Source organism: Delphinapterus leucas, chromosome 11 (genome assembly GCF_059928025.1).
Source record: "Delphinapterus leucas isolate spDelLeu-1000000601 "Yukka" chromosome 11, BTC_Dleu_Yukka2, whole genome shotgun sequence".
Taxonomy (NCBI): Eukaryota; Metazoa; Chordata; class Mammalia; order Artiodactyla; family Monodontidae; genus Delphinapterus; species Delphinapterus leucas.
Window position 1 is genome coordinate 22,059,992 of NC_143139.1, and position 26,488 is coordinate 22,086,479.

General features: G+C 38.7%; 1 protein-coding gene across 4 annotated transcripts in view; it reads right to left on the minus strand.

Moving 5' to 3' along the window:
* Nucleotides 1-26,488, minus strand: part of ITPR2 (inositol 1,4,5-trisphosphate receptor type 2) — a 562,910-nt gene that overhangs the window by 412,251 nt on the left and 124,171 nt on the right. For all 4 annotated transcript variants that reach the window (XR_002645176.2, XM_089919972.1, XM_022577817.3 and 1 more), the window contains exons 3-5: nt 8,746-8,861; nt 7,875-7,961; nt 5,740-5,898 (exon numbers count right to left, since the gene is read on the minus strand). Coding sequence is in view for 3 of the 4 variants with exons in the window: in XM_089919972.1 (XP_089776098.1) it covers nt 5,740-5,898; nt 7,875-7,961; nt 8,746-8,861 (362 nt within the window). In the remaining variant the exon portion in view is untranslated. The remainder of the gene's footprint in view (nt 1-5,739; nt 5,899-7,874; nt 7,962-8,745; nt 8,862-26,488) is intronic.

Consider the following 26,488-nt stretch of genomic DNA (forward strand, 5'->3'; position numbering starts at 1 on the left):
TGATTATATAATCACGTCCCACAGTGCCTATCAGTCTGGATTCATAAAGCTGGTGTAGATAGTTTTTTTTTTTTGGCCACATCACACAGCATGCAGGATCTTAGTTCCCCGACCAGGGATCGAACCCACAACCCTTGCAGTGGAAGCGTGGAGTCTCAACCACTGGACTGCCAGGGAAGTCCCTAGATCCTTTTCTTATTGGTCTCCTATTTCAGTTAGAGCTTTCTTAATGTCAATAAATAGGTCAGCATCCCTCCACACCAGGTCTGATGCCATGTATACAGGAGATACAAAGAGTGAATGCACCCACCACAAATAAACCAATCTGCCTAAATATTAGAATCACTTTAAGTGCACGTAGGAAATCTTATACATTTGTATTATGTCCAGAATTAAAAACAAATCTATTATATTTGATCTTCCCTATAGTCTCAGAAGTTTATTAAACAGTCTAATGTCATCTGGATTCAGAGAATGCAGAATCCAGTATGACCCTGTAGGAATACATTTACAGTTTGGGCCTTGCGCAAATGGTTCACTTTTGTCTTAAACATCCAACACTAATATTGCTCCTTAAACCTGGTGCTCATTTTCTTATCTCACTTTTTTTATTGGAGTACAGGTGCTTTACAATGTTGTGTTAGTTACTGCTGTATAATGAAGTGCATCAGCTATATGTATACATATATCCCCTCCTTCTTGGACCTCCCTCCCTCCACCCCCCATCTCACCCATCTAGGTCATCACAGAGCACCGAGCTGAGCTCCCTGTGCTATATAGCAGGTTCCCACTAGCTATCTATTTTACACATGGTAGTGTGTTTATGTCAAACCTAATCTCACAATTCACCCCACCCTCCCCTTCCCCCCACTGTGTGTACATGTCCATTCTTTACATCTGCATCTTTATTCCTGCCCTGCAAATAGGTTCGTGCTCATTTTTAGATAAAAATTAAAATCAGTTATGGGAAAAGTGCTCTAAAGAAGTAAGTCTAAGTTGATTTTTTATTTATGCTATCATTAACAATGTCTGCTTAATCTTCAAGTATTTTTATTCATATCTCAAATCGTGGGGAAATGAAGTTGTGCTTTCTTAATGATAATGACGAACAGTTATTTTATAGTTATTCAAGTTACTTTTGTTGTTAGGTTCTGCTAGACTTATTACTGTAGTTACCTACACTCTCCTTCAGAGAATTGCTCACCACCATCTCAGAAATGAAAACCAACACCTTCCCTCTGCATATTTCATATCAACTGAATATTAGAATAGATTAGTAGACAACTGAAAAACAAATTAGGACTCAGACAGTAAAAACAGACAGGACTTCTTCTCCCTGGATCTGAACCTAGACCAAGATTTTAAGGAACACAATTTCACACTTTTAATAACCTTTAATAAATTATACACAGGAGTCTACATTCACCTATAGTACTGTTGGCACAAACTATATCTGAAGATTCAAATGTGATAGAGAAGCCTCAAGCTCATTAATGGAGCAACAGAAGGTTATCCTTTAGTTTGCAGGAATAGCTTCTGTTATTTACAGGACTGGTCTCTATTCACCATCCTGCCTTTCAAGTCCATAATCAGGCAGATACTGTGACTCAAAATATCCATCACAGAAACTCTTTATATGTCCAGATAAGGAAAAATCATAAAGAAACTGTGTTGAGTGAGAGGATGAGGGGGCAGAACTGGCCTATATTTGTATAAAAAAGGGAAAGAGAGTAGGAGTGTACGCATAAGAAATTCTCCCAGTGGTTAACTGTGAAAGAGAGAACTGGGAATTGAGGACATGAAAAAAAAGATAAGAGAGAGACTTTTCCCGATATATCTTTATATTGTTTTCTATCTTTGAACCATGAATTGTTGCCTGTTTTAAACAATTAAATTATAAACAAAAAATAAAAGTCACATGACATAGACATATTTTCAACATCCCCTCGAAAAACAAAAACATGTGTCATTGCACATGACACCAAGGCAGCTCCAAGTCTCAGAATCATGTAGAAGCCTGAGTAGTCTTCCATACCATAAACACTGGGACTTGATACCACATTCTGCCAGGGCTATATCTGGTCTTCCAATTTCTTAAAGAACAATTCGATTTGGTTCACTGTCATTCTTATCTGTACCATACAAATATTAGCCAGTAAGTTGCTAAATATAATGACATATTTTAGCTATTTCTTTCCAATTAAAAGAATACTTTTGATTGCACCTATATTCACTGCTCTAAGTCTTACTGTTTATTATAGCTGTCTGTATGCTTTGGGCCAATCCCAAAGTTAGTTTTACCTCAAAACACCACCTGTAAAGTCTTATATAATTTTAAGAGACTAGCCATATAGCCAAAATGTCACCAACTCCAAGGATTCATAAGAATGGTATTCATAAGGAGAATCTAGCATTAATTCACTAATTTCCAGGTCCTAGGTCTTGTTCTTGACAACAGTTACTTTGACTACCCACGCTGAATAAAACTTACAAATGAAATGGACAAGATGCTAATCATAAGATATAAAAAGAACAGTAAGAAGTGCCAGGAATAACACAAAAGTGTGTAATAAATAGTCTCTATTTTCAAGGAATTCACATCTACTTAGATAACTTGATAAATATGGAACTTGGTAATATTTTCAGACGAGTACAGGCATGGAGCCTGATCCACTGATAGGGTCAGATGCCTTCTGAGAAGTCACATATTTAAAGCAGAACTTGAATTTTCTGCCATATCACATTCACCCTAGTGCACAAACATTTAAAAAAACTGCAATTCCAAAATCATGTCTGTTGATTCTATGTTAACAGCCATGTAAGGTTCACGTTGGGATTTTACCGAAAATGAAGAGCAATTTAATGCCACTGGCAGCTACCCTTCTTTTGAAGTGGCACCTGATGTGGTGAAAAGAACATTGCAATAGAAATCGAAACACCAGGGATCGAGTCCACCTTCACCAGAATGCCAAGGGGTCTAGTTTTGCAAAACAGCAAAAGCTACTTGCTATTTAAGGAGACTCTTTCCCTAAGGGTTGGTTTTTTTTCTTGATTGAAAGAATATCTGGCCTTTTCTCCCCTTTAAAATCTACCACCAATGTAAAGAACTAAGGCCTTCTTAGATCAAAGTTTTAAATGAAAAATTAACTACTCAATCATGGGAAGATAAATGAAAATGAAATATTTATGAACTCTGCTCAAGGCTGTCCCCAGTGACTTTCTAACTGAGCAACAGCAAGTGAGGACTTCTATACTGCTGAGGGATCCATGGATCTATTTTCTCCCAAAACTATCCACCCCAAAATTCTATAAGATAAATGACAAAGGTGTCCTTAGACGGTAGAAACAACTGATTTTTGAGGATACGAGCATTTTTCTCCCCACACTATCACCAGCCTCATTTTTACATTTCATTTTGGTCACTGAGCATCTTGTGGATACTTATAACCTAAATCGCAACTTAACTAGTTGCTAAATAGTAAAACAGAAATCTTCAAAGTCCTTTAAACCTTGCAATTCACTCCTCTAAGTTTAATATGTTTTTAAAGAAAATCAACAGTAATTAAACCACCTGTTAGGAAATAACGGTGTTTCCAATTGCCTTCAATAAAATACAGTAGGCTTGTATTTTAGAAAAATGCTACCTATTCCTGGCAAAGAAAATGACCATTACGATACAATTATTTACATGGCAAATATAGGGCTGTGGATATGCTTATGCTTTCACAGCAACCTTAATCACACATAAAAGCTACACAGTGGCGAGCAAAAACAGTGAGCTATTTCAGCAAAAAGCAGTGTGTAAGGTTGCTTTAGCCATGCTTTATAGAGCACACCTATATAAGGAGGATCTCTACATTGCACTTAACAATTACATTGTCCATTTTAACCAAGATGGAATGTTTGGGTGGTAGGTTGTTCCCCACCCCACAACCCAATACAACTAATTATTTGAAATAGTTCATTACATTCAACTCTCTTTGAGCCTGTAAAGGCATTTGGGAGCAGGGAAAGGAACAGATAGAACGAAAAACTAGACAGAATGAATTAATAAAATCCACAGCCAGGCTCAGGCCCCAATTTATCCAATCATTTCATCACATTCCTTTAGAGCTTGAGTTCAGGTTTTATTTGTTTTGATGTTTTGTTTTGAAATTCACTGACCACCTGCCAACAGGGACCGTACTCAGTGGGAGTGAGGCGGGGTGGGGGGGCAGCGCTGGAGAAGGGAACGAGCATTACAAAACAGGGCATCCAAACACACAGGTTGTTCATAAACTGCATAACCAGTCCCTGAATAATTGAGAGTTGATTGTAATTAACTACCTACTGAAATTAAAATATATGTCATGCTCACAGCATACATCACTTGATGCCAAAAGGAAAAAAAAAATAAAGAGAGAACTTATTTTTAAGAAATCCAACACAAGATTTAAAATGCATTACATTTCTACATGCCATGCTTCTCCCAAACCTTACCTAAGGAGGATATCATCAGATAACTTATTAACCAAATTAAACCATGAAGCTTGCATCCTGTGGAATTGAATTTGGACTTCAAAATTCACTGGAAAAAATAGATTCACTACAACAGAAGACATTTCTAAGACAAGAAACAGCCAATACATTTTAATGATTTTTTTTTGGGCGGGGGGGTACGCGGGCCTCTCACTGCCGTGGGCTCTCCTGTTGCGGAGCACAGGCCCCAGACGCGCAGGCTCAGCGGCCATGGCTCATGGGCCCAGCCGCTCCGCAGCATGCGGGATCCTCCCGGACCAGGGTATGAACCCGTGTCCCCTGCATCGGCAGGCGGACTCTCAACCACTGCGCCACCAGAGAAGCCCCAATACATTTTAAAATGTCATCACAGTATTTATTGAGAGAACTGTCAGAATAATTACACTTTTATATTGCTTTGAATTTTTATGTTAATTTTTTTAATCTCAACTATTTTTCTTGATCACCTGACCCAATATCTGTAAAGTCGTCTATTTATGAAAGTTATTCCGTATTGGGGGTCAACCAGAACTTATTAAGCATCTTCCATGTTCCAGGGACTGTCACCTGCTACTTCATTTATTACACACAAAAGTATCTAACTATTGACCCTGTTGAATCATTGCACATAATTTTATTTTCTCTGCTCTATAAAGTAGCAGGAAAGTATTTTAGCAACTACTAGAATTCACATGCTACAACACGCTCGCATTCCACAACGTATTTAAGTATTGTCGTCAATGAGCTACTGCCAATCTATAGCTCCTCATTCATTACACATCTATTAAGATGTACAGACTGCAAACAACTGGCTACAGAGGCTGTAAATGACATATTGTCATGATTTGCTGTGTTGCTCTATTAATTCAAAGGAATAGACTCCATCTTCTGCAACACAGCTCTTTTTCCTTACAGCCATGCTCCCTCCTGAATAGGCCGAGAAGCAAACTCTGCCTCTCTCCCTTAAAAGTCTCAGCCAATATTAACGTTCTTAAATTCTTTCACACAAATTCTGGCTGGAAGATGTTTTTAAATTAATCTGATCTTTGTCTTTTTATGATTCCTGAGCACAATTTGTACTATAAAAAAATGCTTTCAACCTATTAAAGAAATTAACATAAAAATAATATGTTGAAGATTGAAAACTATATCTGTTTTCTTTGCACTTTCTGGATTCTCCACTACTAAGAACTACTGTCTTTAAGAATGTGCTGCTTTTCTCTTAATCTTATAGTTACATACATTGTCACCCTCGCTTCTCAGCTTCCAGAAGGGATGAATATAAAACCAAGACCCTTCATTTCCTGCAGCATCCAAGGACACGCGCATGGCATTCTTCTCCAGTAAAGCGGGTAATCTCTTGTTGACAGTCAGATACTTGTTGCTTTTTATATGCAGTAGCTGTAGAAGAAAGATATGGATTACCGCCTTTATTCTTTGATCTCCTCTGCTAATTGCATATATGTGTTTATACTTATATCATGTGCCCACATAACACGGCTCGGGATAGAGTTTAAACAAAGTTCTTTCCAGACTCCATAGTCACCATCTTTCCAAGCCGACTTTCTTTGGGTTCCTCCTCACCTCCATCCCCAATTCTGTTTCATAATGAAGTGAGCACATAAGGAAAACAAACCAGGGGACACTTCTGAATGATTTTCATCTACTGATAAATAATAGGATAAACCCAAGCTTTCCAAAGGAGACCAGGAGGTCCCCCCAAACTACATTCTTTCTCAATCCCTGCCTGGCCACAAAAACAGAACATATTAAAGAATAACCGAGGACCTGTAATAATGCACCAACCCACTTAGTATTATTAACCACCCCTGCATGCAGACAGCCCTCACCCCTGGGGGCGGAGACAGCCTTCCCATTCTAAATAAACTCTGCCACTTCCATAAGAGGACACAATCCCACCCCTTCTCAGATGAGGGCAGAAGCACCACTGTTCGGGTTACTGGATTCCATGGGCAAAACCTTTCCAAGACATTACTGAGTAGGAAAACTAAAACAAATAACCTTCCTATTATTACAATCATTTCAAAAAAGAATGGTCGTTTTAATATCCACAATATAAGAAGGAAGTTATCTCAGAAACCAGTGAAAACCCTCATGGGCCAACCCCACTCCTTTTGGAATCCACCGTGTTAGAGAACGTGGCTCAGCCCCTAACTCACCACGCAAACATTCGCGAGTCAGGTTCTTGACAAGAAACATGAGCTCTGCTCGCTGGCACTTAGTATGAATCAAAACTTGGTTAAGAGAAACTCTAGTTATGGAGTACTGCCCAAGGGACATGCAGCCACAGGTATCACACAATCTATCATTAGATTAGCTCATACGTCCAGGGAGCCGCAGACCCAGGGCTCTCCTCTTGTACCATCAGAGAACCGCTTTGCCAGTCCTGTGCTCTGACACTTTGCCATTGGCCGATAACAAAACATCAGGGGATGTTATTTTTTGAAACAGCTCTATGAAACACCTCATTGTAGTATTTACAGTAAGGAAGTTGTTAAGGCCATATTAAACATATTAAACAGTGTCCTCTTTATGAGAGCTCATTGGAGAAACAGTTCGCTGGTCTTCTTCCGGGGAATGTTTGTGCTTCCAAACTTCTGACTTAGCTCTCTGTACGGACCTTCTATGTGAATGCTGTAATATTTCACACTGCCCTTATAGCTATTCAAGCAACAAAAAGGCTTCGAGCCAAAGTTTATCAGCCTTTACAGCATGGATTTTATAAACATGCCTCACCCTTGACTTCATTTTATTCATGCAATCATTCTTTTCCCTTTGAGCCAGTTGCCTTATTTATTTCTATTAATATTTTATCTTATATGGAATGTATTTTTGAAAATGCCTTACATTCTTTTTGGAACAAGGTGGGGCATTCACAACTACCCAAGTAAAAAGCTAAAAGATCTAAGTGAAGCACAAGAAAGAAATGCTGCTGAGATAAATCAGTCTGTATACTAATTGAAATGGAAGAGCTAATAACTCAAGGACAGTTCTCATCTACAAGTACAATTTGAAAACTTTCTTCCCTACAAAATGAAAACATAAAGCTTCATTTGTTACAGGTTAGTCCCATTAATTCTAAAGGACTCTTTTGTTACAGGCTTTCCCCATTTTCTTCCTTTTGATTTAATAACTTGTGCATACATCTGGATAAGCTCACTTCTTTATGTGTATGCACCAGATTTATTCATACAGAATCGTGTGCTGAATATCAACAGAAAATATCACACTGTATAATTCCCACCAAAGAACAAGCCACTGTATCCCCCAATTTTAAGGCAGGTTGGCATTCCTACCAAATGCAAATTAACCATAAAATATTCACCCCTTTTAAGCAAAAGTAAATAGACACTTACTTGTATAACATTACTATATTTCACAATTTCTCCCAACAGCTTCTTATTCTCTGATTCATTTTGTTTTTGTTCCAGTTCTGCAGCATGCTATAAATTGATTATCAAATATTTAGTGTGGAAGCATAGAAAACAGAGCACAATAATTGACAAAGAAATAAGGTTTATTTTAGGAACAAAGAATACAACCAAGACTAAAATAGGCGGGTTGCTTTACTCTTGGTGCTTCAGGAGAAGAGGGGCAATAATTAAATACATGATGAAAATGTGCCATAAAAATCTCTCAGTTTAATGCTGAAATGTAGCCCAAAATATATTGAGATGCTTTTATGTTGGAAATTTCAGAAAAGTACTAGGCACTTTGGTCTTATAAAATTATTTTCAGAAGGAATATTGCTAGAGAAACCAAACATAGTAGGTAAATTTCAAAAGCCTCAAAATTCAGTTTCAATTCGAAAGTAACAGGAATTTTAATGACACAAAATAAGTTCTATTAAATTTACACAGAGCCCAGATCAGAAACAACAGACTTTCAATGTTTTTCCAATAGTCTTTCAAAAAAATTAGGTACTATGTCAAGTAAAATATAACTGGATTTGGTATTCCTGCAGAGATTCTGGACTGGTTTTCAGTGTGATGTGAATATCTGAATTAGTGTGGCACACCTGAATAAACAGCAGAAATGCACTACCGACACTCCAGGAAATCAGGAGCCACACCCTGTAACTTAAAAGTCCTTTCCACCTTTAATGTGTTGCCACATCTATTCTGAATCTCAGTGTATTGAGCGAAATCATTAAGCTACAGAATAGATCTTTTGTTACTGCTGTACTTGTTCTAGCCTAAACCAGACAGATGGAAGGCTGGCCCTTACCTGTAATTTCTTCAGCAAGGCTGCCTCTGTGTGGTTCCCTTGTTTAACTTGCTTGGCTTTCCAATATTGTTTCTGAGCAGAATATCGGTTCATAGGGCACACCTTAAAGAGGCAGTCTATGACAAACCAACAAACAAAAACACTGTAACTAAGGAGACCAGCATTTCTTAGATTTCCCTTATAGCCTAGCATTGGAATCTCGGAATCCCTGAGTATAAATAACATTTAAACATCATCTAGCCCATACTCCAGTCAACTGCTAAATTATCCCTATAACATCCTTTTTAAATAATCATTTAGCCTGTTAGAATACCACCTTTTTCATTAATTTATAGGAAATCACAGCTAGCGTGATTTATAAAGAAATCAAACCAATGTAATCATTATAAAGCACTTCTTAATTATAATGAGGTGCCTGGACTTAGAAAGTCAATAAAATGAGATTAGTGCCTTTCACTGCCTTATGTGACCTTGCACAATTAATTACTTATTCATGGTATGTATCTTTGACAGCCAAAGTGATGGAAGAAGTAGAAACAATCACAGTAATCAAGCAGTCGCATTTCAGTCATCTATTCCCCAAGCTTCCACATACCTGGGGTGAACATGGTGTAGACATCTGAGACGCAGTATGTTATAAGGGAAAAACAAAGCAAAACAACAAAAAAAACAAAAAAACTAAATCAAGATTATAGTCCTAACTCTACTACTAAATATCAAGTCAGGAAATCATAGTGGAATAATATAGTTAGTGATATCTCTAAGTCAAAAAACAAATTTTTTTTCTGTTAATGAGGAAAATGAAAGTTTGACTAAACAAAGGCCTTCATATGCTAATGATTCTGTACATTTGTGGAATGGATAACACACAATCTAGAATAAAGGTCAATTCCGAATATTCTATAATAAAGGAGTATTGACATAGAAGATCTAAACATTATTTTCATTTTTCTCACAAAAAATTGTAAGAATTCTATGTAACAAATTTACCTTGTTTTGATCGATGTGTTAATATTTACAATCATTCCCATTTTTCAAGCATGTTTCACAAAAATAAAATACAGTCAGCTCAAACATACATTTTAGCCACATTCTTGACTATATTATATGTGCACTCATTCTTTTATTCTCTTTAAAATTAATTATAAAATTAAATGAGACGACTCTTTTCATATCTCACTTTTTTATGGTTCTAATGGCACACATGACCAAGAAATATGACCATAAATTTTTTAAGGAATTTTTCAAAGTCAGAAGAAATAATGACTTTTTTCCTGTAGCTTGTAATTATAAACACAAGTTCTATTGATTACCTCCCACCTACACATACAAAGCTATAGAAAACATTATTAACTTCTGGTCTAAAAGTTACTTATGTGGATGAGTAAAGATTTTATAACCAACAGAAAAGACACCTTCTAACCGCTGAAAGTTGGTTGAGAGACTGTTAGAATTACAGTAGGTTACAGGAATCATCACTTAGAACAACGGTGTGAAAACCAAATAACTGGACCTGAAAACTGTTTTTCTTGACAACATATTTAATTGGCCCTAGAAAATATCTCCTATATATTAGTATCTACAAAGAGAATACACAATTTTTTCAAGCACACATATAGAGGTTGTTTACAGATAGCTCCAAAAGAGTACTCCCAATTTAATACAGCAGGCTATTTAGGCTGTCCTATATCAGGCAAGTGGCCAAACTCTACATTGTTTAGTGCAGCAAAAACACGAGTCCATATTCAAGTAGAACTGAACTCTATCATCTGCAGTCTCTACTTCTGACTTCCTTTAACTATGAAAAGAGAAAAAAAATGTGTTCTTCTCCATTACTTCAAATTCCTAATTAACTTCATTAGGAAATGGTCTTTTTTTTTTTTTTTTTTTCTGCTGCGTTGGGTCTTCGTTGCTGCACGTGGCTTTCTCTAGTTGTGGCGAGCGGGGGCTACTCTTTGTTGAGGTGCGTGGGCTTCTCATTGCGGTGGCTTCTCTTGTGGCAGAGCACAGGCTCTAGGCACGCAGGCTTCAGTAGTTGTGGCACGCGGGTTCAGTAGCGGCTCACCAGCTCTAGAGCGCGAGCTTCAGTAGTTGTGGCGCACAGGCTTAGAAGCTCCGCGGCGTGTGGGATCTTCCCAGACCAGGGCTGGAATCCGTGTCCCCTGCACTGGCAGGCGGATTCTTAAGCACTGCGCCACCAGGGAAGCCCAGGAAATGGTCTTTTGACAAAGAAAATATTTGTCCTAAATTCTAGACCAACCAGTAGCACTCCTAACTAGTGGTATCCTTAGGTAACTAGGAAAGAAACTGGGTGTTGTGATCCTCGTCATCATAGCTAAAGTGATTGTGAAGCGAAGTTAAGCATCCAGCCAACTAAGGTTTACTGCCTAGGTTGTGCCTCTGGGCGCTGTAAGGCTCAGACCCTGTCCTCAGAAGCTCTCAGTCTAGCGGGTGAAACAGGCTGAAGTGTTTCAGTGGGGCTCTGGGGAAGGTGCTGTGTGGTTCAGAGATGAATGCGACCTTTCACATTCTTTAGGGGAGGCCAGAAAAGTCTTCCAAAAAAGAAGGCACAAGTCAAGTGTTAAAGAACCCATACTAATTCAGCACATTCGCGAGAGGGTTCAAATGCTCAGAGGGGAGGGGCGTCCCAACCAGAGCCCATGGCCGGTACAAGGGCAGCGAAGGAGAATGCCCAGGGACCTGCCAACCGTGCCGAAAAACGACAGCCCCAGCTGCGAAATGAAATCGGTGAGGCTGGCTGAAATCAGCCTCTGCAGAGTGCCACGTTCTAGGTTAGAAGTATGCACTTCATCCCAGGGAAAACGCGAACTCTTATACAGGGTTTTCAGCTCTTACAGCACGTGAAGGTTGGTGTGAACACGAGGCAAGAAACCCAGCACAAAAGCCAACTGCCAGTGTGACGGGAGACAGGGAGGATCTGAATCTGGGCGTATGGGAGTTCTAGGGTAGCTGTAGATTTAAACACAAAGCAGCAGAACCAACAGGCTTGGTCTTATCTCTTAGTGTGGGGTGGGGAAGGGCGAGGGAGAGAGAGAATGAGGATGGCCAAACAGGCTTCCATCCACTCCCTCTGAGACACTAAGGCTTAGATTTCCACAGCCCTTTCCATTTTCAGGGCCTCAGCTGTATGGTTCTCCTCAGCAACACTCCCCAGGAGGCAACTCATTTTGTAAATAGCCCCGATCTGTTTCTGCGTGGCAACTAATATCACAGGACTATTTTGGTTGACAGGAGGGCACCTAGGGCATGCAGATGTCTGTAAAAATGCTTGTGGTGGTGGTGATTGTGACAGGTGTGTGTGTGTGTGTGTAATTCTCTCTCTGCCTCCTTTGGAAAACCTTTTAAAAAATCTACTGGTCTTGGACTAGTCGTGTATTTTGTCTGATTCTAAATTTACTACATAATAAATGCATTAATAATACCTGCCACGCCTAATTCATAGGGCTGCTCAGGTGCGCAAAAAAGAGAATCTGTGAAACTGAAAGAGAATCTGTGAACTTGAAAGGCATATTATAAATGTTAAATGTAAGGTATTATTATCAATATTGCTTCATTCATTCAGCGATAGCTTCACTGAGAGGTGACTAAACCCTTACAGAGCTCTCAGCAAAGAGCTTCAATAAGTAGAATTCTTGGATTAAACCCAAACATAACCCGAAAGTGCCCAATTCGTGACAAAGTGTTCGCCCCTTTGTTTTAAGATACCACGATGTGTTTTTTTATACAGCTCTCGAATTCCCTGAAACAGCATGGCAGGGAGCAGAGAGTGAAATCTCCATTACCTTGTAATGTCTTTTAAAATATGCAGAAGCAATCACTAGCACCAGCATGGATGCAGCCTTTGACGAAAAGCCTGTGTTTCTCTGGCATGCAGGAACCCAGAGCTATTCATACTCCTCACCCTGCTTCTAGAACTAGCTCTCTAGAATCCCTTAGTCAGCTCATTCTCTAAAGTTAGAGATGTATAAACTGCTAGGAAAAAAGGTCTTGGGGGGTTTTCTAATTAGAAACCTGCTCAGTGTCATTTATTAACTAGGTAACAACAATCTTTTCAGCATTTCAAGACTCAAAGAATAATAAAAAAGGCAAGATTTGCTTCATAGAGCAAACACCAAAAGCACAAAGAGAAGGAAGTAATTTGAGTTAAATTTTTTAAAAGCTTAACCTTAAGAACTAAGGCCAGCAACTTCACAGAATTACATAAGTTTAGGAAATGTTAGAAATTCCACAAAATGGGCTATGTTCAGCCGGGCAACATGCTAGAAACAATGTCTCAGAATTATTGTAAAAAAACTGTTTTTTTACAACCGTGGAAGGAAACCAAGCCTCCCAGAAGTGCTCGTGTTAAACTAAAAGATCTGCTGGCATCTTTAACCTGCGAATAAATGCTAGTGGAGGGAAGAAATATGAAAGCCATTCAAATGGTGTGGAGCACATAATCCGTGGTATATAACACCCTGTGAATCAAAGAACTAACCTTCTCACGCGATTCCACGTACGTCTGGAAGGAACCCAGTCTAAACCTCCACTCACAATACCTCACTAAATAGTTCTGCAACGTTTTGCTTTGTATGTATACAAGTACTTCCTAAAATATTTGTATCTAAGGCAGCTTCTGCACCCCAGAAATTGACTTTAGGACTCCATTCTGGGCTATTATATAGGATGTTCAAGTTACGTAGCGGCCAGCAATTTCCTTTGGTAATGGTGGAAAGAAAACTTTGTTTCATTTCTCCTCCCTCCAAAAGATGTTGTAAGGTTTTTTTTTAATTTTTTTGATGTGGACTATTTTTAAAGTCTTTATTTAATGTGTTACACTATTGCTTCTGTTTTTGTGTTTTTGGTTGTATGGACCCAAGCCATGTGGGATCTTAGCTCCCTGACCAGGGATCGAACCCGCACCCCTGCTTTGGAAGGCAAAGTCTTAACTACCGGACCGCTAGGGAATTCCCCCAGATGTGTATACGATTTAAATGAGGCAAGACATAATTAAACCATCAGCAAATGCCTGTCACAAAGCAGGCTCTTTCATGGTAGCCTGTAAAATTACCTCATACTGATTACAGGGAACGTGGTTGTCAAGGGCTTTATTGTCTCCACATGGAGAAAGGTGAGGAGGGAGGAGCTTTCCTTTTTCTCTTTTTCATATAAACAGGATGGAGCAGAATTCCATGAAGACAACATCCCAATGATAAACTGGAAAGTGGTAACAAAACTCTCCCTAGGGTCAGGGACAGGCAGACAAGGGGCCACTAGACACCAGCAATTAGAATTCAGAGTTGGTCAGGGGAGAGGTACACATTCATTAGCCAAAAATATAACTGTAGCTCTCTTTTTGTTTTTCATTTTCTCTAAGAAATGCATCCTGAAATACAGTGTGTGTATAGAACTCTTTATGTTTAGAGTGTGTTTTTAAAAGGAGTCTGTTTTGTTTATGCATGGAAATTTCAAACCAAACATCTACTCCTTTGGTCATAGTCAAAAGCAAGTACAGAGAGGGTATGTAAGAGGCAAAGTGTCCTCTAGAATGTTACAAAGGCTAAAGAAAATTTATTGCAGTTGTTAGCAAACATTAAAATTTATCACAATATATGGCTGGACGACCATGAATTATTACAGGATAACTTCCTCTAAGCAAGAGTCAGCTATTTTACTACTCAAGAGGGAGAGAAACGGCCTTTTGTAATTACAGGCTTGTAGACTACGAAGATGTTAGAACTCGAAGGGGCCCGAGATAAAATCCAACCTTCCCCTTCTCTGAGATAAACAAGCAAAACCTCAGAGTGAGTTGCCTTAGTCACTCACAACAGACTCTCTAGATTAAAATAATTTATAAATATGAACAAGTTCAACCACACATAGGATGCTTGAAAGCCCTGACAAGTGACTGCCTGGCCCCTTGGTGGCAGGGATGTTAATACCATACTTTGTAAGGACCTACTGTATAGCACAGGGAACTCTACTCAATGCTCTTTACTGGCTTATATGGGAAAAGAATCTTAAAAAGAGTGGATATATGTATATGTATAACTCCTTCACCTTGCTGTACACCTGAAGCTAACACAGACTGTAAATCAACTATACTCCAAAAAACATTTTTAAGTACAAATAAAAAAAAATTTTTAAATACCATACTTGGTTTGCTCATTACAGATTACTGCCATGGAGTGCTTTATGAACTATATAGAGTACTATATATTGATAATAAAGATCACTTGATCCTCACAACACCCTTGAGATTTAGCCGGGATTATTTTCTCCATATTCCAGAGAAGGAAACTGAGACTCTTCTTAAGTCCACACAGTTGGTAAGGAAATGAGCTGGAATTTGAACTGAGATCCTCTGATATATGTCTTTATCTAACTACATCCATAGATACATAAATATCTGATATCTAGATAGGTAGATAGATATAAAAGAGTTGTAATACTTCAAAAGAAACATTTATGTTTTCTCATGGGAAATATGCCACATGTGCATATACAATTAATGGTAAGACATCAATAGGAATGTTATAAAATCTTAGTCTCAAAAACATTAATTATCTGACTCCTAGATTAATTGCTAAATACTCAGAAACAAATGAAACTTTCTATTCTGCTTCCGTTGGAGTGAGGCAGAAAAACGAAATCCAAATGCACCAATGCTAATTTTCATTCTTGTCAAGTTGTAAATTTTAGCATTAAGCAAACCATTACATTAGACATAAGTAGAAATCGCTATCAGAACATCATAATGTATAATTTTTCAATTAATTTTTCCCATCCTCAAATTATCATATTAACAGTGATAATCAAAAAAAAGCGTAATAAGCAGACTGATTCCAAAATCAAAATACAAGTCTCCAAATCCCATTACACAAATATTAAGTCTGAAAGAAAAAAAATGCAAGTAAATTTATATATACATAAATGTGTGTGTCTATACATATAGACACATACGTACACAATACTTACATATATAATATATTTTATATATGTTTACTTGTATTTTCATTTATAAGTATATAATATACTGCCATAGTGTCTCCTACGTATCAGGGGTGGTCACATTCCATCACTTAATTCTTCTAAAAACCCTCTGAGGTAACCATTAGCTTGATAAATGAAGAAAGAAAAACTCTAAACGTTTTAAAGATCTATCCTAAAGTCTCAAAACTAGTTTTAAGACTTAATCCAGATCAATCTCTGTCCAAAGCCCATCTTCGTAATTTCATAGAAGACACTCCATATTTATGAAATTAAAACATAAAAAAATACATGTACTTCACATCCATTAGGACAGTTAATTTTTTTTAAAAGAGCAGAAAATAACAGGAGTTGGAGTGAATGTGGAGAAACTGGAACCCTTGTGCATTGTTGGTGGGGATATAAAATGATGCAGCCGCTATGAAAAACAGTATGGCAACTGCTCAAAAAATAAGGTTTGATCATAAGATTACCATATGATCCAGCAATTCCACTGCTGAGTATACAACAGAATTGAAAGTTGAGTCTCTTATGTTCATAGCAGCATTATTCACAATAGACAAAAAGTAGAAGCAATACAAATGTCCATCAAGAGATGAATGGATAAACAAAACGTGGTATACATTTACAAGGGAATATTATTCAGCCATAAAAAGAATAAAAATTCTGATACATGCTAAAAAAGTGCATTTAGGTACATTCACTGAAATTAAAACACACAACATGATAGTCTAGCTTTCCCTGGTTTCATACTTCTAGAGACCTGAATTTCTCCTATAAGGGCCCCAAAATGTATGAAAAAGAGACTATCCAAGTATCTGTAACTATGACTTAATAGAAGTAACAAAGCAGCAAGTTAGAAACAGTGGGCAGGGAATTTTATGGCCTCAAGGCCTCCACTTGGAAAGTCCTAATTTTCGAATAGCTGAACAACTAAATTCTTAAGACAGGTAAATTCACTATATAGAGATAGGCTTTTTAAACCAGTTTTAGCATTGCAATAATAACTCCTGGCCTAAATTTTTTTTTAAGTCAAACACAGGATATTTTATGCCATGTTACAGTTATGTAATGGAGACTTATGTAATATTTAGATTGAAGAATTGCTCACTGTTCATTGTCTAGTTACTAAATTAATTGCAATTCTCATCTGGAAGAACCAAAACAAAATCAGTTTGTTGTGCTAGGTCCTCTGTGACCAGATATTTACCCATAAGAACAAAAAAAGATCATAAAGTCCTAATCATCATTATTACTGTAGATTTATGCCCAAGTGAGACTAGCTTTTTGTTGCTTATTATAACCATAAAGCATCTATCTCTATAAATAATTTAGCAGTCAATGGACAATAACTTTAGAGAAGTGTTTTAAAAACTGTAATTGTGACAACCAGGTTTCAAGTCAATTTATTTGGTTCAATCAGCCATTTATGAATGGAATGGAATGGAATGGAGTGGAATAGAATTGAATGGAACAGGAAGGGAAGGGAAGAGAAGTAGAGGACACTGCAATAGCAAGTAATCTTTTCAAGAAACTTGTTCCTGAGGGCCTACTGTAGAGCACAGGGAACTCTGCTCAATATTCTGTAATAACCTAAATGGGAAAAGAATTTAAAAAAGAATAGATATATGTATAACTGAATCACTTCACTGTACACTGAAACTAACACAACATTGTTAATCAACTATGCTGCAATATAAAATAAAAAAATTTTTTAAACTCTGAAAAAAAAAAGAAACTTGTTTCTGGGGTGTGTGTGTGTGTGTGTGTGTGTGTGTGTGTACATGCTGGATTACAATGTGAAATGTACAGTATTCCATACTGAGAGTTGCAATAAAAAGTGTCTGAGGACTTCTCTGGTGGCACAGTAGTTAGGAATCCGCCTACCAATTCAGAGGACAGGGGGTCGAGCCCTGGTTCAGGAAGACCTCACATGCCGCGGAGCAACTAAGCCCGTGCGCCACAACTACTGAGCCTGCTCTCTAGAGCCCACGAGCCACAACTACTGAGCCCATGTGCCATAACTACTGAAGCCCGCGTGCCTACAGCCCATGCTCCGCAACAAGAGAAGCCCCGCACCACAACAAAGAGTAGCCCCCGCTCACCGCAACTAGAGAAAGCCCGCGCACAGCAACGAAGACCTAACACAGCCATAAATAAATAAATTTATTTTTTTTTAAAGTGTTTGAAAGTCACTATTCTAGAGGGCTATACATGTATATAGGTTAGGGTTAAGGGAACCGAAATATTTTAAAAAAACAAATAAATATAAAGAGAAGAGAAGAGGAGAGGAGGAGAGGGGGAGGGGGAGGGAGGAGAGGAAGCAAGGACAGGAAGGAGGGAAGAAAGGAATGGAAGGAGGGAGGGAGGAAGGAATCCTGTGGTCAAGAGGAGAGAAAACTGAGACTACTAAGGGACCTTCTTTTTGCTCTATAATTACTTTTGAAGTCCAGCTTTTACTTTGAAATAAAAACTATCCTTTTATTAACTGCCCCGTCAAATTTTTATATAGCCAATTACAATGAAACAGAAGATGCCCTTTTAAATATATCTTCCTCCTTTTCACCCCCACTCTAGTTAACTTCTACCTTTACTCCTGTACCTATCCATCAAATGGTATCTTTCATTAGTTAATATGTTTGCATGTAACTCTACGTTCACAACCTATTATCTGGTATATGGAAGATGCTCAGAATCTGCAGGGGAAACACCTGCCAAGTTGCCTGAGAAACAATCATTAGATTTCTGTTCTTTCTGCTCCGAAAGGTTTTAGTCTTTTTTGTATCCTGTTAAAATGCAAAAACCTGAGAAGGGAACACACTAAGATCCTGGTTCTCAGTTTAAAACTGGAGATGGGTTGGTGCTGCAGATCTGGGGAAAGCACCTTTTACATTACCAATGCCTGGGAAGGATGTGAGGAAAGGAGTGCATCAAATTTTCCGATGGCGCAGACTGGGGAGGAATAACTAATTTGACAGACAAAAATCTAGATTTTAAATAATCTCTACAGGACAAACATCAACACAATTAAACTTCAAACAAACATAGAGTTCTGCATCTAAATTCAGAAAAATTCAACTGCTTCGGTATCTGATAGACTTGAATTCAACTTCATATAATTATTGTGACCATACAGCCCTGTGTGCCCAGGACAATTCTGGTTTATGCCTGTTACCTGTGCCTAATTATTAATTGTGTCCTTTTTCCACTCTCAAAAGTGTCCTGGTTTAGATGAGACCTGGTTTAGGTGAGTATATGCTCACCCCAAATATAATAAATGAATACCGTGATGTGGCAGCTGGAAAACTGATGGAGCCATTTTAGACTTACTCATGGCAGAATGGAGCCCCAACCAGAGAAGCAGGGACACATCCAGAATATTAGGCTCAATTATAGACACCTTGGGACTTCCCTGGCAGTCCAGTTGTTAAGACTCCGTGCTTCCAATGCAGGGGAGCAGGTTTGATCCCTGGTTGGGGAACTAAGATCCCACATGCCATGTGGCCAAACAAAAAAAAAAGTTATAGATGTCTAGAATGTTGGGCTCAATTATAGCTGCCACATTTTAAGTGGCATCCTGACAAAATAGCCTGTATCCAAAGTTGGGCAAATGGGAAAGCAGGCATAATATAGAAATCACGTTGTTTGAAGAACAATGGTTCGAACTGGAAAACACTGTCCAACACAGGAAAGAAACAGTAGGCGTAATCTTACTTTATAAAGCTGAAGGTCTACATGTAAAAAGGGGGAGACATTTTTTTTCTATACTAATTCACTATCAATTAGTTCAATGTAAGGAAAATCTTGCCAGCAATTGGAAATGTCCAAAAAATACAAATTAATCACAGACAGGTGAACTTTTACAACAGTGTTCAGGCAGAGGCAGATGAGAAATGCTGTAGAAGGGATCTTGCATTGGGAAGACGGCCCCTTCCAAATACTACTTACTACCTTCTGTTTTATGACGGGAATTGTGGCAGAGATGATTGGCATGAAAGGGTAGAGCTCATGTCTAGTATTTACTGATAAAAAGCTCAGACGGCTCACCTGCCCCAGCTGTGTTTATCACATTGTGGATGGGTCTGGAATCTCACTATTACAAGGACCAGAAAATTGCAGCCTTGGATCTTATAAGCCTTCTACTATTAAATACCTGTCAGTACTAGGTTAAAATACTCAAAGTTAAAGCACTACATAAATATCCATTATTATTACTTCCAACTTTACATTCCAGATGAGCAAATACAGTTGTGTTTATTATATCTCAGAGTTTCAGAAGCATGATGCTTGTTGTGATGTTCTATCACTTAAGTTTTTTAATTTCATAAGATACTCCCAGATGAAAAGAAGATGAACAGAAAACTAAAGTTTAAAGAATGATAACCAAGAAAGACCCTGTCCCCAAAAAACACACCACACACACACACACACACACACACACTCTAATAGCATCTAACACTGAATGATCAAGCACTATGATAAGAGCTCCACGTGGATTCTTTAATCTTCACAGAAAAATAAGAGGCAGGTCCTACTATCATTCCCATTTTACAGACGGTGAAACTGGAGGTTGAAGGTTAGGTTCTGCCCAGGGTCACAGAGTTAAACAAGTGGCGGAGCTGGGATTCAAACACACACCACTAACTTCGGGGTCTGTGCTTTTATACACTGAAGGTGGAAAGGACACACATAACCCAGCTATGTTGCACGTTTGGAAGTAAGGGCAGTAGATATTGAAGAAGTGGGAAGTGGCAGAAAGTAGGCTGGACATGAGCCTGCTTTTCAGAAGAAGGAAACTGAAAGATGGGGTGACAGAGAAGTTGCTGCAGAAAACAGGGCAGGGGAAATCAAAGCATGAGGAGGTATTTTCTTCTCCCTGTAATTTTTTGTCGTCTCCTTCCACTTTTCCTCTTCCCTCCACAACTGTAAAATTTTGTTGTCCTCTTCCTTCACTTCCTAGGTTCTCTCTCATTCCATCTCTCTTTTCAGTTTTGTCTAGTTCTTTCTTTTCTCCTAATCATTTTCTTCCTTTCATTTTACTCTTTCCCTAATCTCTTCTCTGAACTTTGTCTTTACTTTTCTTTTTTCTTTCTTTCTCTTCCTTACATGATTACAAAGTTGTGCTTAAGAGGTATTATGATTTTCCTTGGATAAGATTATACCTTTTGTATTTCAAATAAAATACAGATGAATTGGACATTTTCTTATCAAAACTCAACTTAAAATTAACTTGCAAAAGCAAAACATATATCTAACAAGGGCTTGGATCCAGAATATAGAAAGTATTTTTGATATGCAATAAAGGAACACATACAACCCAACAGATATGAACAGACACTTCACCAAAGAAAGATACACGGAAGGCCAGTAAGCACAGGAAAAGATGCTCAACATCGCTGGTCATTAAGGAAATGCAAATTAAAACCACAGTCACATACCACTACACACCCCCTAGAAAGGCTAAAATAAAAAAGAATGACAACATCACAGTGGTGAAGATGTGGGGCAACTGGAAGCCTCGCACATGGCACATACATACATGTATACATACCCTCATTCATGGTACGAAGCAAATGGTTCAGCAACTTGAGAAAACGTTTTGGTAATTTCTTGAAAAGTTAAACATATACTGAATATATGATTCAGCAATCCCCATTCCTAGGTATTTACTCAAGAGAATTAAAACACACAAAGCCTCGTACAAAAATGTTCATATCAACAATCATTCATAATAGCCACAAAAAAAGGGAAACAACCCACCTCCAAATGTGGTAGTATATCTATACAACGGAATGCTACTGAGCCAAGAAAGAGGACTGAACTACTGATACACACAAGAGCATGAATAAATCTCAAAAACATATACTAAGGAAAAGAAGCCAGACACAAAAAACTATACACCATGCGATGCCACTTATATAAAATTCTAGAAAAGTCAAACCTAGAGCATCCACAAGAAAGTCAGTGGTTCACCTGGCACTGGGCTGGGGACAAGGATTGACTGCAAAGGGGCAAGAAGAATTTTTTTTTGCGGGGAGGGCGGGACGGTGATAGAAGTATGATTATAGTGTTGGCTGCACAACTGTTACCAAAACTCATTGAACTGAGCACTTAAAATGGGTGAATGTGATTGTATGTAAGTTATTGTGCAACAAAACATCAATAGATTTGTAGACAGCCCTCAACTGCTTACTTTTCTATGGATCAGTGGTGTCCCATAAATATTCTTAAGATAAAAGATAAACCTTGGACTTCCCTGGGGGCGCAGTGGTTAAGTATCCACCTGCCAATGCAGGGGACACGGGTTCCATCCCTGGTCCAGGAAGATCCCACATGCCGCGGAGCAACTAAGCCTGCGAGCCACAAATACTGAGCTCGCGTACCACAACTACTGAAGCCCGCCTGCCCTAGGGCCCGTGTGCCACAACTACTGAACCCATGTGCCACAACTACTGAAACCCGTGCACCTAGAGCCCATGCTCCACAACAAGAGAAGCCACCACAGTGAGGAGCCCGTGCACCACAACCAAGAGTAGCCCCTGCTCACCACAACTAGAGAAAGCCGCACGCAGCAATGAAGAGCCAACGCAGCCAGAAAAACAAATAAATTAATTAATTAAATAAAAATATTTTTTTTAAAAAAAGATAAACTTTGAGGACATAATAAGGACTTGTTTTTGTTGTTTGGGTTGTGGTTTGCTTGGTCTGGGAGGAAGAGTTAGACGGGGTGACTTGTCGGCTACATAACAGGCTCTAGCTGCCTGCCCTGCACCTGGAGGCTCTCACACATACTTGGCAGTTGACTGATAAGACACACCCAGGGGTGCACCTGGGACATCTGGTTAAACCTAGCGAGACACATTTTCCTAAACATGCCACACAATAAAATTGAGGCTTATTCCAAACTTTAATTTTAATTTGGAGGAAAGAACAGCCTGGAATACCTTGTCCCACCTGAAAGTGAGTGACACAGACTGAGTCACATCAAAAGGACTTGAAGAGGGATGAGGCTTGTTGTGAAGTTCTCAAATACTACAGAACTGAAAGAATGAGGACTTCACAACAAGCCTCATCCTTGAACAAGAATGAGGCTACCTGTGCATAAAGATTAATGACTAAATTGGATTAAAGCACATCAAATACATTAAAGTCCATGAGTTCATAGTTATAAGAAAAATACTTATTAGTACTCTTTGGAGGTCAGGGTACCAACTCATTACTCTAAATACGAGGAAGTAAAGGAAACTAAGCATTAAAAAAGAAAGACAAGAAAAGAGGAAGGTAAAACAGCACATATGCAGCATATACACAGAAGCATGTCTGTGCTACCCTGCAAAGTGGAAGAAGCAAGCTGCACCACACTGCATAATGTGATCTCAGGGTTGTAAAAACAAACAAATCTACACCATGCTTGACAAAAACTCCAGGACGATAAACTAGTAAACTTCAGGAATGGAAATGGGCATTGCAGAGCAGGGAAAATTATTTTCATTTTGTGCTTTTTATTACTTTTATAAAAATTTTAAGCCAATAATGTTTTTTAAAAATTTTTTTTCATTTTCCAAGAAAAAGATCTAACTTACTATGGACTATTTAATTGGCCACTTCATTTAGTCCACACACGTTCTTTTCCATGGAACTCTGTGATTGAGTGGCACCCAATTATTCATCCATGAAGAAAATGTGAGACAGGAAACTCTTCCAGGCTGAGGAGGGGAAGGCTCCTGGTGAGGAAGGAAGCTGGAGGCGTGCACACCCAGCTCCGAGGCCAGCGGCACCTGCGGCCAGGGCAATGCCTTCTCAGCCTGGGAGGGTCCAGTTCAACTGCAATGTATCCTTTTTAATCTCCAGTTAAGGAGCTGAACAGGAGTGGTGAAGAATACAATTAGAAAAGTTCTCAAATGCTAGCAGAACTGAAAGAATGAGGACTTCACAACAATAACAGTGACTTTGTAAGTGCTAGTAATTCTTACCCCTTCTGTCAAAGAGATCAGGATCTCTGTATTAGCCAGTGTTATATCTGTGACTATATGGTCCTTCCTATGTGAACATCAGTTGACAATGACAGCTTGGAATAGAAGATCTTAAAGAGTAAGGGGAAGGCTGAAGAGGACTGATATTTTTAAGGTATTACAAAATTGAGAAGTTTCTTTTTTTAATACTTTATTTTATTTCATTTCATTTCATTTGGCCATGCCATGAGGCATGCGGGATCTTAGTTCCCCAGCCAGGGACTGAACCTGTGCCCCCAGCGGTGGAAGGGTGAAGTCTTAACCACTGGACAGCCAGGGAATTCCCCAAAATTGAGAAGATCCTTAACCTAGGAACCAAGAACACACAGTTGGATGGGATTCATGGAGGTTCATAAATCCCACAAAGGTGTAAGATAAATTTTGTGTGTGTGTGTGTGTGTGTGTGTGTGTGTGTGTGTGTGTGTGCATTTTCTATGGGAGGGCCTATAGCTTTTATCAGATTCTAAGAGGGATCTAGGCCCCTCAAAACCCGTAGTGACCACTACTGTAAGGTAATGCACCATTATAAATTATCTTAGGCTCTCAAGCTGGTAACTGTACAAACATAGTGAGCCGTAGGCAGGCATGAGCTAAGCTCTGCTTTGTTAATCAACAGGAGAAAAAGTATATAAGGAAGGAGAGGATTGTTACAAGATGCTTTTCAGAGAGATTAAACAGAAGAAAAGTCAGTCCTAAATGTGTGCCCAGGCAGGGAAGGACTCCTGCAGCAGGTTGGCAAGAAGCCAAGGGCATGTCCAGCACCAACGTGAATAAGCACGCTGGAATGATGCAGAAAGACAGATAAAGAAGGATGGCCTAGCAACCTCACTTCTGTGTATTTACCCAGGAGAAATGAGTGCTTTTTCCACCAAAAGACATATAAAGAATGTTCACAGCAGTATTATTCACCTTAGCCTCAAACTGGAAACAACCCACATGTCCATCAATCGGAGATAGATAAATTGCGGCATGTTCATAGAATAAAATCCAAAAAAGTAATGAAAAAGAATGAACTGCTGCAACATGCAACAACAAAAATGAATTAATTACACAGACATAATGTTGATCAGAAGAAACCAGCCACACAAGGATGTGCTTTTCACTCCTAGGTCTATACTCAAGAGAATTGAAAACGTGTGTCCCACACAAAAAACTGTACGTGAATGTTTATAGCAACATTATTCATACCAGCCTAAAATGGGAAGCAACCCAAATTTCCATCAACTGAGGACAGATAAACAAAATATCGTATATTCCCACAATTGGGATATTATTCAGGAGTAAAAAGGAATGATTTCCTGATTCATGATACAACATGAATAAACCTTGAAAATATTATACTAAGTGAAAGAAGCCAGTCACAAAAGGCCACATGTTATATGTTTCCATTTATATGAAATGTCCAGAATACACAAGTCCATAGGGACAGGAAATAGATTCGTGGTTGCCAGGGGTAGAAGTGGGGGAGATGGGGGAGTGACTACTAATAGCTACATCTTTTGGGGATGTTGAAAAGTTCTGGAATTAGAGAGTGGTGATAGTTGCACAAATTTGTAAATATACTAAATAACACTGAATTGTTCGCTTTAAAATATAAATTTTTATGGTATATACATTATATCTCAATTTGAAAACTTAATTAAAAAATACTGTGGGGCTTCCCTGGTGGCGCAGTGGTTGAGAGTCTGCCTGCCGATGCAGGGGACACGGGTTCGTGCCCTGGTCTGGGAAGAGCTCACATGCCACAGAGCAGCTGGGCCCGTAAGCCATGGCCACTGAGCCTGTGCGTCTGGAGCCTGTGCCCCGTAACGGGAGAGGCCACAACAGTGAGAGTCCCGCGTACCGCAAAAAAAAGAAAGAAAAGAAAAGAAAAAATATGAAAAGCAGCAAGGGAAAAACAACAAATAACACACAAGGGAATCCCCATAAGTTTAACAGCTAATCTTTCAGCAGGAACTCTGCAACCCAGAAAGGAGTGGCAGGACATGTTTAAAGTGATGGAGGAGAAAAACCTACAACCAAGATCACTCTACCCAGCAAGGATCTCATTCAGATTTGATGGAGAAATTAAAACCTTTACAGACAAGCAAACGCTAAGAGAATTCAGCACCACCAAACCAGCATTACAACAAATGCTAAAGGAATTTCTCTAGGCAGGAAACACAAGAGAAGGAAAAGACCTCCAATAACAAACCCAAAACAATTAAGAAAATGGTCATAGGAACATACATATAGGTAATTACCTTAAATGTAAATGGATTAAACGCTCCAACCAAAAGACATAGACTGGCTGAATGTATACAAAAACAAGACCCGTATATACGCTGTCTAAAAGAGACCCACTTCAAACTTAGGGACACATACAGACTGAAAATGAGGGGATGGAAAAATATATTCCATGCAAATGGAAATCAAAAGAAAGCTGGAGTAGCAATACTCATATCAGATAAAATAGACTTTAAAATAAAGAATGTTACAAGAGACAAAGAAGGAGACTACATAATGATCAAGGGATCAACCCAAGAAGAAGAAGATATAACAATTGTAAATATTTAGGCACCCAACACAGGAGCACCTCACTACATAAGGCAAATACTAACAGTCATAAAAGGGGAAATCGACAGTAACACAGTCATAGTAGGGAACTTTTAACACCCCACTTTCACCAATGGACAGAACATACAAAATGAAAATAAATAAGGAAACACAAGCTTTAAATGATACATTAAACAAGATGGACT